This window comes from Cygnus atratus, chromosome 1 (assembly GCF_013377495.2).
Source record: "Cygnus atratus isolate AKBS03 ecotype Queensland, Australia chromosome 1, CAtr_DNAZoo_HiC_assembly, whole genome shotgun sequence".
Taxonomy (NCBI): domain Eukaryota; kingdom Metazoa; phylum Chordata; class Aves; order Anseriformes; family Anatidae; genus Cygnus; species Cygnus atratus.
Window position 1 is genome coordinate 188,070,846 of NC_066362.1, and position 12,281 is coordinate 188,083,126.

General features: G+C 38.2%; 1 protein-coding gene across 1 annotated transcript in view; it reads left to right on the top strand.

Moving 5' to 3' along the window:
- ATP8A2 (ATPase phospholipid transporting 8A2) overlaps positions 1–12,281 on the top strand; it is a 290,456-nt gene that overhangs the window by 141,477 nt on the left and 136,698 nt on the right. The window contains exons 25-26 of the mRNA XM_035542481.2: positions 96–279; positions 3,955–4,065. Of these exons, the coding sequence (XP_035398374.1) occupies positions 96–279; positions 3,955–4,065 (295 nt within the window). The remainder of the gene's footprint in view (positions 1–95; positions 280–3,954; positions 4,066–12,281) is intronic.

The window sequence follows — 12,281 nt, forward strand, 5'->3', positions numbered from 1 at the left end:
TTTGATTATTTCTAAATGTAGATGACAGCTGTCCTTTTGGAAAAGGCACATAACTCAGCATGTGAGAAATTGACACGTTTTTCTTTCCTTTTCAGAGTATCTCCTCTACAGAAGTCTGAAATAGTAGACATGGTAAAGAAACATGTGAATGCCATAACACTTGCCATTGGGGATGGTGCCAACGATGTGGGAATGATCCAGACAGCTCACGTCGGAGTCGGGATCAGTGGCAACGAGGGCATGCAGGCAACCAATTGCTCAGATTATGCTATTGCACAGGTCAGAGGCAAAAAACTACAGCTGCCATACCCTGCTGTCAGACACCCCATGTAGTGCTCGATGGCTTCTCCTAGCCTTCAAGCTAGGAGAATCTCTGCTCTTTTTCTTTTCATGGCAGCATCTAAAACAGATACCTGGGATGTATTTTCGGGATCCATTGTTCTGACTTCTGTATTCTTCGTGACAAAGCTCTGTCCTACCTCAAAGCTTCAGTTTGTTCCTGCCAGCTGCGCAGTGGCTTGGCTGTTCAATAATTGAGGAGAAGCACTTCGTCATACTTATGTTGACGTGCTTTTAAGTGTAACTGTATCTCCCTTGTTCAAGTTCTTTTCCCTTACCATGAATAGGCATTCCAAACAGGTGTGTAAGAGTTTGTTTGGAAATTCTTATTTAGAGGCTGTGTTTTCCTTTTTTATTTCCCCCACCCCCATGATGTATCCAAAAATTGTTCACAGTCCTGAGGAGTTCGACAACATTTTAATTTTAGGTGCATGATTTTGAAGAGTGCTCCCAAACTGTCTTGTAAAATTCTGCACTGATTACTCAAGCTAAAGAGGAGAGTAAAATAGGAGACCTAAAGACAAGCCTTTTTATTTTCAGTTAAGAGACCAAGGTGTAGAATAAAGACTTTAAACAAAGCATAAGAAAGGAAGGACATACTTCATTTGCCAGACATCTTCTGAATACTGTTCGTAGCTGAGGTTCTCTGTGCCACGTGTTTGAGACTGATCACAGGGCAAGAACAGATGGGAGCTGACAGAAAGCAGAGATGATGAACTGTCTCTTCAGTGATGTGTGAGCATCAGCTAATGTTCCCTTCTGCCAGGGTGTAGGCAGATTTGCTTTACCAATTGATATGAAATGATACTTTCTTGTAATTTCAGTATAAGGTGAGGTTTTGAAAAGGTGTGGGTAATTTTATTATTTAGACAGAACTGTTGATGTGTTAACCCTGCTGTGAAGCAAAGTGTCAGTCTTGTATTGCTGCTGTATTGCGTTCTGCAGTCAGATGAAGCACATTGGATTCCAGGCTTGAGTAACTAAGACCTTCCACCAAACTTACCTTGAAAATTTTAGGCTGTTTCATCAAGGGCTCATTCTGTCATAAACAGTTAATTCCAAATATGCAGCATTATAGGAACTGCCATAGTCATAGTCTTTGGTATCTCACAATCATTTTGTTGTTTTTAACTTCTGTAGACTATACATTGTTTCTGCTGTAGAACTTAATCAAATGCTCTTTACTTTTACTTCCTCAGATAATTTATTACTTCCATTTTAATAAGTAAGCATAAGCAGTGAGAATTTTGTCTGCAGAGGGACAAAAAGCATGTCCTACACTTAATTTCTTCTGCATTAGGTGCAGTAACATTAAATCTGAAGTCCCTTTGTATTCATGTATTGCTTCTGAATTACCAAAATGAAAGCAAAACAAAAACCAACCAACCAAAACAACAACAACAAAACATGCATTTGGACTTAATGTTGGCATGTGGGAAATAAGTTGTTCTTGGTTTATATCCTGATCTAGGAGTTACTGACAATAGCAATGAATCTTCTTAGTTCGATCCGAAATAGAAGCTGATTGCACTAGTACAGAATTTAAACTTTCAAAAATTAGTAAAACACTATGAAACTTTTTTTAATGATTCAGAAAAGGTTTGTGCTAGTTAGAAAAGATATAAAAGAATCCCTCTTGTAAAATGGACTAGTAGTATATGGGAATGTTTCATGAAAGTGTTTAAAAGAAAAACTTGATCTCCATGGGGTATATTTCTTTCAACGAAGACATACAGCTCCCACTGAATTGTTACTGTGTGCACATGCCTTGAAGGCAAAGTATGTTCTTATTGAGTAATTTAAAATGACCACTGTAGTGTAGCATCTCATGTTCAAATGGTATTTCAAATACAGTAGTGCCAGAAGTAGGCACTTATGGAAGAGAAACTCTCCATATAGACTCATTCAGGATTCCAGGGGGAATCAAAGCATAAACCAAACAAAAATAAAAAGGCAACTTGAGTCTGACTGCTCCAAATAGCTTCCACAGGTGCAAGGAGCATCTGTTTGAATCATCCTTTTCCCTTGAACTGATATTGCACCAGTGATCCATATTTAGAGAATTCCCAAGTCAAATGACCGAACTGCTTAGAGAGACAGTAGTAGAATTGAATAGAATAACTTTTTCTCCAGTAAAAAGCTTTATCATCTTAATCCAGAGAGCATCTGCTGTCTAGAGAGCGTTAACTAGGGAAAAGTTCTTTCTTAGATGAATGTTCGTGTTTTCTTCTGCTTTTAAAATCCATAAACGCAGCAGTGCCTGAACAAGTGAAGTGTCTTAGTAGGGCCCTGTCCGCACAGTCACTAGAGTATGCCAGTAGCTGTGCATTTGCACTGTTTCAATCATCAGCATCAAAACAAATTCAATTTCTTGCTACCTCCTAGCAGGACACTTCACAGTGTATACAGGCTTAGAACTACGTTATTTAAGTTACTAACATGCTGTGCTCCGTAGTGCACTCATTTTCATGAATGTACACACTACAGAGTTATTAATGCTAAGATTTCTCCTCTGGCCTTGAACTGCAAAGAGAACCACATCCAAGATGGTCACTATTTAGAGTCAGCAGAGAATTTTTAGGGTGCATCTGTTCTCTACAGGTGTTTGGGGTGACATGTCAGGATGTAGTGGGAAGGTTCCCATCACTGCTGATGTGTTTTGTCAGCGAATTTTGTGTAAAGGTCAGTAGTGGTGCATATTAACTGAGGCAGTAGATAGCTAGTAGGTTAACTACTCCCTCGTGAGCGCCCCGCGTTCAGTCCTGATTCAAGCTGGACTGAAGCTGAACCATGAGGTTTGGTTCACTTTTATTTTCTCTCCCTCTTTCTTGCTAGCGTAACCTAACAAATCGGAGTTGCTGATGCATGTCAGAAAGGCTGTTCTTACAGGATTTGTGGTTCAGTGACTTCAGTGCTGGAAATCATGGGAGCAGAGCTCTCTCATGACAGTCCTAATTCATTATTGTAGCTTTGAAAGTTTCAAGTAGGTTTTGGTTAAAATAACTGAGCTATACTCTACATTTAGTAAGTCAATTTTTAGTCCACTCATAGAAAAAGAAGCCAAGCAAATAATGATCTCACATTAGTGTACAACAGCCCTTCAGGTACACACATGCTGAATGGTGAATCTAGTCCCTGGTTTGGGCCCTCTGTACAAAAGAAGAATGCTGCAGGCCATAAAAAGGTTTCCTGATGAAGCCAAGACTAGAAAATTATGCATTTTCTAGGTTGCATTGTGAGACTGCTTCTGGGAGGGGGAAAAAAAAAAAAAAAAAAAAAACCACCACCAACCAACCAAAAAAATTAAATCCATTTTCAAAATTGCTGAATTCTGAAGAAGCTGAATTGAGTTGTACCTGTGGTTCAGACTAACATTATAAATTATCTGTTTTTACAGCCACTAGATTCATTTACTTGTCCTTTTGGGCATATGCTGCTACTTTGTAATATGTAAATATTATTTGTCATCACCAGCGTTTTGCTAAAATATTTAAATATTGCACTTGAACAGCTTTCATAGCTGATCTGAACGTTTTGGTGGAGAGGTTACTCTAACCTTTTCTTTTCTTTTAAACTGTTCTTCATATATGTAAAAACTTGTTTTCTTTCTTTCAGTTTTCCTACTTGGAGAAGCTGTTGTTGGTCCATGGAGCTTGGAGTTACAACCGAGTTACCAAGTGCATACTATACTGCTTCTACAAGAATGTGGTTTTGTATATTATTGAGGTAGGAGTAACTAAAGGGATGGGCTTTAGCAGTGCTTACTCCTCAAGTTGTTTTTTCTAAAAGGAAAATCTTATCCAAATGGATTGAGCTAAAAGGACTGACATCTGTTTTGATATTTAACAACTTAATCTGGGAAAGGGAACAGTTTTCAAGTTAGTACACTTCAATCATTTAGCCTTTGCAAAAGGAAAAGTGAAGGCTTTGGTACAGTGAAGCCTTGGATATGAGATGTCAAGGAAAAGGTTTATCCCTGCTGTGCAAGTGGTCTTACTGAAAGTTTCTTTGTATTCATGGAAACACTTGAATTATTAAATATAGTTTATATTTATAAAACTTGAATTTGAGGATAAAGTTAAATCAAAAGTTTGTTTAAAAGAATTGGAAGGACCTCACTTAGGCAAATAATAAAATAGGCAAAAAATACTATCGGTAAAGTTTGCTGGTAAAGCAAATTCTGCACTGTTCATTGAAGTTTTATTTACATGTTTCCATGTGTGTGTATATATTCATTTTTCTATTTCTTTCTCGAATTAAGCAGGCATGAATGAGGTTAATAGTAAGAAAATTAAAACACTTATAATTAGGCAGCCAGTTATGTAGATTATAGCAGATAGTGGCTAAGTAATGTTTTACTATTCAGCGAATCATATCATGGTCAGTGTGTGTATATCTGACTCCCTCAGGGTCCAGTCATCTTTTATGCATGGTGTTAGGCTCTTAGAGAACAGATATTCTCCATTAATTCCTTCATTTTTTCCTCTCTTAACTATTTCTGAATTAGTTCTAATCTCTACTGTTATAATTTCAATACAGATTAAACTGTGCTGTCAAAATAATGGCAGGTTGCTGTGGTGAGTGAGCACAGGATGGTTGTGTGGTATACATGTAGTTCTGGATTTGTAAAAATAACGTGAGGAGTTGGTTTTTCTATATTTTAAGCATCCGATTCTTGTTTGTATTCCACTTCTTTAGCCAGATTTTCTGCCAGATTTAGATCCGCATTCCTGAGATTTCACAGGTGTGTTCTTACCCTACTGCAGAGGCCACCTTTACAGCTCTGAGGCAAATTTACCACAGTTTCAATGATAACTAAGGTTTGGGTTGTTTAACTTTCTGAAATAGTCCTTAACTTGATTTTGGCTGATAGTAACTCACGGTTTCTAGTAAAGGCTTTCAAGTGTTGTTGATGACAATGGTGTTCATTACTGTGCAAGAGAAATATAAGTAAAAAGAACTTGTTTAGTGTTTTTTTATTGAGCATGGGTAATATTGTTTTCCTGAATTGTCCAGAAAATGCTTAGCAGCTTCAAGGTTGGCATTTTCCTTCTGAAATTATTTTCTGCCTTTGAAAATTAGTTTTGAAAAACCTGTTTCACTCATATCACAGCATAGTATGTTTTTGTTTTATTTACTATGGTCTGACAAATACATTAAAAGTCCTGCATCGAATGTTAGTTAACTAAGTTATATCCTACCGTGTCAGAAGCTATGCAAGGGGTTGAAGAGACGTGAAGGCCTCTGGAGCCTCCAGTCTGAGGTAGTTTAATCGTCTTGGTATAGGGAGTGATTTTATTAGCCAAAGAAGTTGCTGTAAAATGCGTAGGATGCAAGTCTGCTCTGAGAATGCGGTCAAATGTTCTCTGTGCTGTGTTAGTTTCTGTTCAGTTCTGTCCACATGTGGTACTGAGGCACATGAGCTTCTGGGTCTCTTGACTTCCACACGTAAGAGTGGGAGTCAGTTCCATCCAAAGCTTGAGCACTACAAAATGCACGACTCGCTACAGCCCCACACCCCGGTTACTCCTCTGTGTGTAGAAGCTGGGAGCAAGTTTAAGGCTTATGGGAAATAGAGCAACAGAAAGAAGAAATCTTTTAGGCCCCCAGCAATGGGAATAGCTCAATTTGTTTGTAGTTCCTGTGGTGAGTCGGCTTTATTTCTGGCTTGAAGGAACTTCACCTCCAAAACTATAAAACTAGCCGAATTGACTGGAAACTGAAGAAATGCCATAGAGGTCTGGGGGAATGAGAGAAGAGGTCTCTAATTCCCTTTTTAGCTTTACATAAATAAAGCTGAGTTGTTTTGTATTTCTGCCATGAGGCTCAGGAGTGCTGATCAATTTGTGGTATGGAGTGCTGCTCGTGAAAGAAGCGCCACGAGGGAATCCAGCCTTCAACTTGAGGGAATAGTAGCTCAGTGCCCAGCGCTATTGTGCTGTTGCGTCTGCATACAGTATGTTCCTGATTGCTTCCCAGTACTATGGACAAGCTTAATATTTACCTGTACTTCCTGCTTTGATGTGTGGTGTACAGGGAATATTCTTTTAGCATTGTAATGAAACGGGGGTTTGAACTTGAACTACGTTCTAAGTTAATCTTCTGAAAGATAGTACCGAGTAAATATTTATAGAGTTGAATCAAAAAGCACATCGGTCAATATGACAGACTGTCAGTTATACCTTTGTTACTGTATCTGTTCTATTTCCATGAAGCTTTAACAGCTGAGGAATAACTGTAGTCAGACTTATGTAAATGAACTTTGCAGCAGTGAAGCACTGGGGCTCATCATAACTTTTTTCCTTGAGGCTTTACAAATATCATAGAGAGAAATAAGCGATGGTACTCAATCTTCAGCGGACAGAAAAATGTCTGGACAAAAAAGTTGCAGAGATGTATGTGTATGTTCAAGAGTAGATTAAAGTTGAGCAGGTGACCGATATCATGAGCTTTACTGTTAAGAGATGCTCCTGGGTTAAGGCTGGTTTTTACATTCTGGCAATGGCTGCTTCTTTGTGGAGACATGAGGGCCTCCATAAACTATATTTTCAGCTACCTTGCCAGTAACTAAAATGTGTGTCTACATCGGGACAATTTCATGCAGCTAGAGAGATAATAACAGAAGGCAGGCCTTGTGGTCTGGGATTACAGGGGAAATGGAGGTAAGATTGCATTTTCCCTTGTTTGATTTGGTGTTGTCTTCCTAGTATTGGCTTTCTTATTTTTTAAATATATTTTTTAAAAGGTGAATTTTGACACTTGTGGAGAAGTAGTGACAGTCAAATTGGAGAAGATTTTGGCCTGGCATTAACAGCTGGAAACTTCATGTTGCTCTCCTTTGTCCAACCTTTTCTCTCTTCCCCTTTGCATTTCTTCATCGTTGTCCTCCTGATGTTCTCTTAATTTGCCCACTCACTTTTCAGAAAATAGGAAGCTCAATCTAATACAAATTAAAAACAAAAGAGGCATGTACTGGTGGGTCTCTGTACTGGTGGAGGATGCGGTGGGTCCTGTGGACCAAGCCTTCCACCCACCGATCTTCCACCTCCTCACCCTGGTAAGGGAATCTATTTAGAAAGTTAACAAGATGCCTACAGGGATAAAATGCAAATGTAAAGCCCCCTTTTTGGTTTTAATTCCTATATTTCCATGTGTGGCTGCAGGAGTCATGTGCACTAAAACTGTTGGATTGACGGTTGTTCAGAATCAGCCTTAAACAGGAGGTCTTGTTTAAAAACAGTAAGGTTTTGGCTTTTTAAGACTTGACAGGCAAATACCTGGGCATCATTACAAAACACCATCTCATTCAATTATTTATGTTTCTGGCTTTAAACTGAGTAGTGAAACAAAAGATCTGTTTCACATCTGTTGAGCAGATATATTTCACTGGAGATGATATAAAGTTGTCCTGATGACATCAGAGCTTTGAAATATAGCTCATTTCAAATGTAAAACAATACAGGAATGTTGCTTTCATGTCATGCTTGGAGGAGTAGAAACACAGCAAGATCAAAGGCGATATCATAAATATCAGGTAAGAGTTCAAGGCATTTGGGAATGGTTCTGGGGAAACAGTAGCATGGAAGATAGGTCAACAGAGGGTGTGCAGGAAAGAAGTGATCAATACTTCACTGGAGCATGTTGTTCATCTGAACCTGCTTAAGTATGGAATGCCCTTGCTTTATATATTACAGGGAAAAAAAAAGTCCCTGTGTCAAGGTCTGGCAGTGCAGGGCCATGAGACTCAACTAGAACAGAGACAGAATTGAATGGAAAGTGAGAGGGGGAGTGTATGGTGCACGTAAGTTGCAGCTGGATTATTTTCTTTTCTGCCTTAAGCATCCAGAGATAAATTGTAAGCCTAGATTTGAAATATGTTTCTTTATGGAGGCTTAGAGGTAAGGTCTTAACTTATACATGAGCAGTATTGAACAAGATACATGTATTAGAGAACAAAACACTGTGATCATAGCTTCTCTTTTCGAGCTGAGTTTTCAAATCTTCCAAAAATTCCAAGTAAACACAATGCATAGGCAGACCTGCTTTTAAATAAGTGGTGACTTTGTGAGTCCAACAAAGTCTGATTACGGGAGCTGTGAAGTGCTCTACATGCTCGTAGTGGTCACCACTTCAGACTGGCTGATAGAACAAGCTGTGAAAGTGCATATGAAATGTTGCTGCATGAGATCTTTTCAGCCTGCTTCATCCTCCTGTTTTTCTTGTTTTCATGCTTTGTCAAACACTTTTTTTAAAAATACAGCATGTAGGCATGGGGATTCTAGCCCTATTATCCGAATGGCATGCAGAAATAAGCGTATCTGATGTGATACTAAAAAATATACAGCTCTAACACTTCTGTATGCTTATTCCCTGATTTATGTAATCTGACTTCTACCTAGATCCCTTTGCCTTCTGTTTCCAATTGGCTTTGCATCTCTGAGGGTATAGCCAGACAATAGAAAACCCTAAGCATGGGGATTTTTGGAATGAATTGAGGACTGAAGTACAGTAACTGTTGTCATAAAAATCAACTTTGTTAAAAGTTAACAGTGCAGTATTTTCCCCCAGTGTTGGGCTAAGATTAAGAACATATCTGCCTGTAAAATTCATAAACAAGGATAACAGTAATACAGGCAGCTAGTTGTCTTGTCATGATTATGCATTCAAATTATTCAGTTGCCTGTTAAAATACTTGGGTAGGCATTTAATAGTCATTATTTCCATGCGCTTATACTAGGTTGTTGTGTAAGCTTATCACAATTCTGTATCGTGATGAAACAAAATAGGAATGTGCATGACTTCAATTTGTGTAACAATTTTAAAATAGGTCTTTTTGAATTCTCACAAATGCATCATATCCCTAGTAAATAATTGATTTGCTACGGACAGGTTCTTTCAGATACACAAAAAGTGGGACTCGGTGTCCTTAGGATAGATGGCAGGTGTAAATTTAGGTGCCTAGAAGAAACCTTTGCGGTTGGTGTCCATTTAGATGCATTTAAGGATGCTCAGGGGTCACAGGGAGCAGTATAGGACTGCCAGATGTGCCATACAATCTCCACCTGCCTGGAGCAGAAGTGTTATTGTATTATTATATGTATGGGTAGGTGGACAACTGAATTTTATCAGAAAATGGGGTTTGTTTTTCTTGTTCTTGTTTGTTTGTTTTTTGAAGCCTGTAGAAAGAAAGGAATCCAAACCTTCCAGCTTGGGTAATATCAATCAATTTTAAAAGTGCAGAAAATCTATGTAAGCTGTAGTATCGAACTTTTAGGCCTGGAAAGCACAGTGATAGACACACTGAGTAGCAATACGTGTGAGACTCAGTACTACCTCTCTTTGTAATTTTAGGAAAAACAGGAAACAGGTCTTGTGTACTTTTTTTTTCTTCTTGGGCTGTTTCAGCCTCATACATGGGTTTAACACACAGAAGTAGAAAACCTAGAGCAACACAGAACATTATCCCCTTCCCACCCCCCGAAAAACTGTTCATAGGCTCCAATTCAAAAAAACATTCTTTAGTAGCAGTAGTTACATAAAACAGATCTTGGAAATAGCCTGACAGACTTCTTCAAATACCAGAAAATGCAGCTGCCAACCTAATCCAGAATTCATAGAATCACAGAATGGTTTGGGTTGGAATGGACCTGAAAGATCATCTAATTCCAATCCCCCCTTGGTATGGGCAGGGACACCTCCCACCAGACCAGGTTGCCCAAAGCCCCACCCAGCCTGGCCTTGAACACCTCCAGGGATGGGGCATCCACAGCTCCTCTGGGCAGCCTGTGCCAGGGCCTCACCACCCTCTGAGGGAAGAATTTCTTCCTAATATAGTCCAAATTTACCCTTTTTTAGTTTAAAGCCATCACTCCTTCTAAATTGCTGAGGGTGCACTCAATTTCACTGTCCGTGTCACCAACAAAGATGTTAAACAGTGCTGGTCCCAACACTGACCCCTGAGGAACACCACCTGTCACTGATCTCCACGTGGACATTGAGTTGTGGACCGCAACTCTTTGGGTGTGACCATCCAGCCAAGTCCTTACCCACAGAGTAGTCTATATGTTAAATCCATGTCTCTCCTATTTAGAGACAAGGATATCGTGAGGGATAGTTGTCTAGATAGTGGTTATAGATGCATTGTATTTTTTTTAAATGTGTCCTAATTCCTTCTCAGCTGATTTACAGCTCCTAGTTTATATTGCTGCTGTTGGCAGTTTATTCCATACTTCAATCCCATGTTGTGTGAAGAAATTGTCAGAATTGCTTATAGGCTAGTCTCATCAGCTTTAATCCATGTTTGACTCTTCGCTTTTTGGATTTCTAATTGAGTATGTTAATCTCAAGAGTTTCCAAGAAATCAGTCACAAAGATAAATCCATGCTAATTTTCTTTTCTTTTTTAGTAAGATATATATATATTTCAGAGCGAATCATTAGAGAGCAGTCCATCTTGACTGAAAACAAAATTGACTCAACTAATAAATGGCTGGGTTTGAATTTTTTTCAACCATTTTCAAAAGTGATGAAACAAGTGTACCAGCATTGCTATGACCCTTCTTACGAACTTGGCTGCACCTTACAACCAACTAAACTTGTAAGTTTTCAAGATTCCAATTATCGTTATAAATGATAAAGTGAAGTTCCCTAGCTTGGTCTCAGAACTCCTGTGTGGAAGGTTCAATACGTGTTGTAATAGACTACTTTGAGAAGAAATCTGCTGTGATATTATTTTTTGGCAGGTAATAAGTTGAGAACTACTGGATCCATTTTTTGGTGTATATTCATATACCTGAAGCAGAAGGGGCATGAAGGCACAGTGATATCTTTCCTCTAAAGTTTTTGCCTAATTTGCTTTGAAAAAAATTCATTTCCTATTTGGAGGGTTTATAACAAAGCAATAATAATGCTGTTCTCTACATTCGAGGCTGTTAAATATGAAACGTTAGCCATCTCCTGAGCAATATGTTCTTCAGTGCTCTAACTGTCCTCAACAAATGTATTTTCCAATTTAACTTTGTTACCAGCGAAAATGCAAGCTGATGTTTAGAAGGGAGTTCCAATTATAATGGCCAGATAACCCTGATGTGAGGAAGCTTTTAAGAGGGAATCTAAAGCTACATTACCCAAGTGACTCATTTAAAAATAAATAAATAAAGGCAAGAAAGTTTGCATATACTTTTTATGAAATCTATATATATTTGGAAAACCCAAACTTGTTTTTTTTTCAAGCAAATATAGCATTAAAACTTGAAGGTTTATTGGTTTTGATTTCAACCCCACTTTCTTTCCAAAAGCTGCAAATTTTCCTATCAAATATAACTCATATGACTTTAAATATTTACTTGAAAAATATGACCTCCTCAACTCAGTAATATAGGATAGCTTTGTGTTTCAATAAAAATAAAGGGGAGGTGATCGTGCTTGCGTACACAGCTAGGGCAATTCAGTGTATATGACATGATTTGTGGGTAAAAAGATGGCCAAACTGTAAATTCATATCGAAGTTAACAAGGGCAAATAAGCCCTATGAGGGAATAACTTGTGCTCAACACATTCAAGCTGATATTAGCAATATTTTTCCTACTGCACTAAAGGGACTAATTCTGAGAAAGCTATTTTAAAATCCAACACCATATATATATATTTTTGGTGTGTGTGTATATATATGAAAAAATATGTATGTAATATAAATATTATTTTTATATCTATATATAGATAAAATACAGCTTATTTCAAATATATCTTGGACCTGTACTGGTTTTCTTTATATCTGGTCTATATCCCTATAGAATTCCTTTAGTTAGAGACATTCCTGATTTATGTGGGAATAATGAAGAGCAGAGTAAGGTCCTGTACATATTTTATGTATGAAGTTTTTTCTTCCTACTCGACTGAAGCCATAGGGCTGGCACGTTGAAGGTGCAAGGTTTTCTTGTCTTT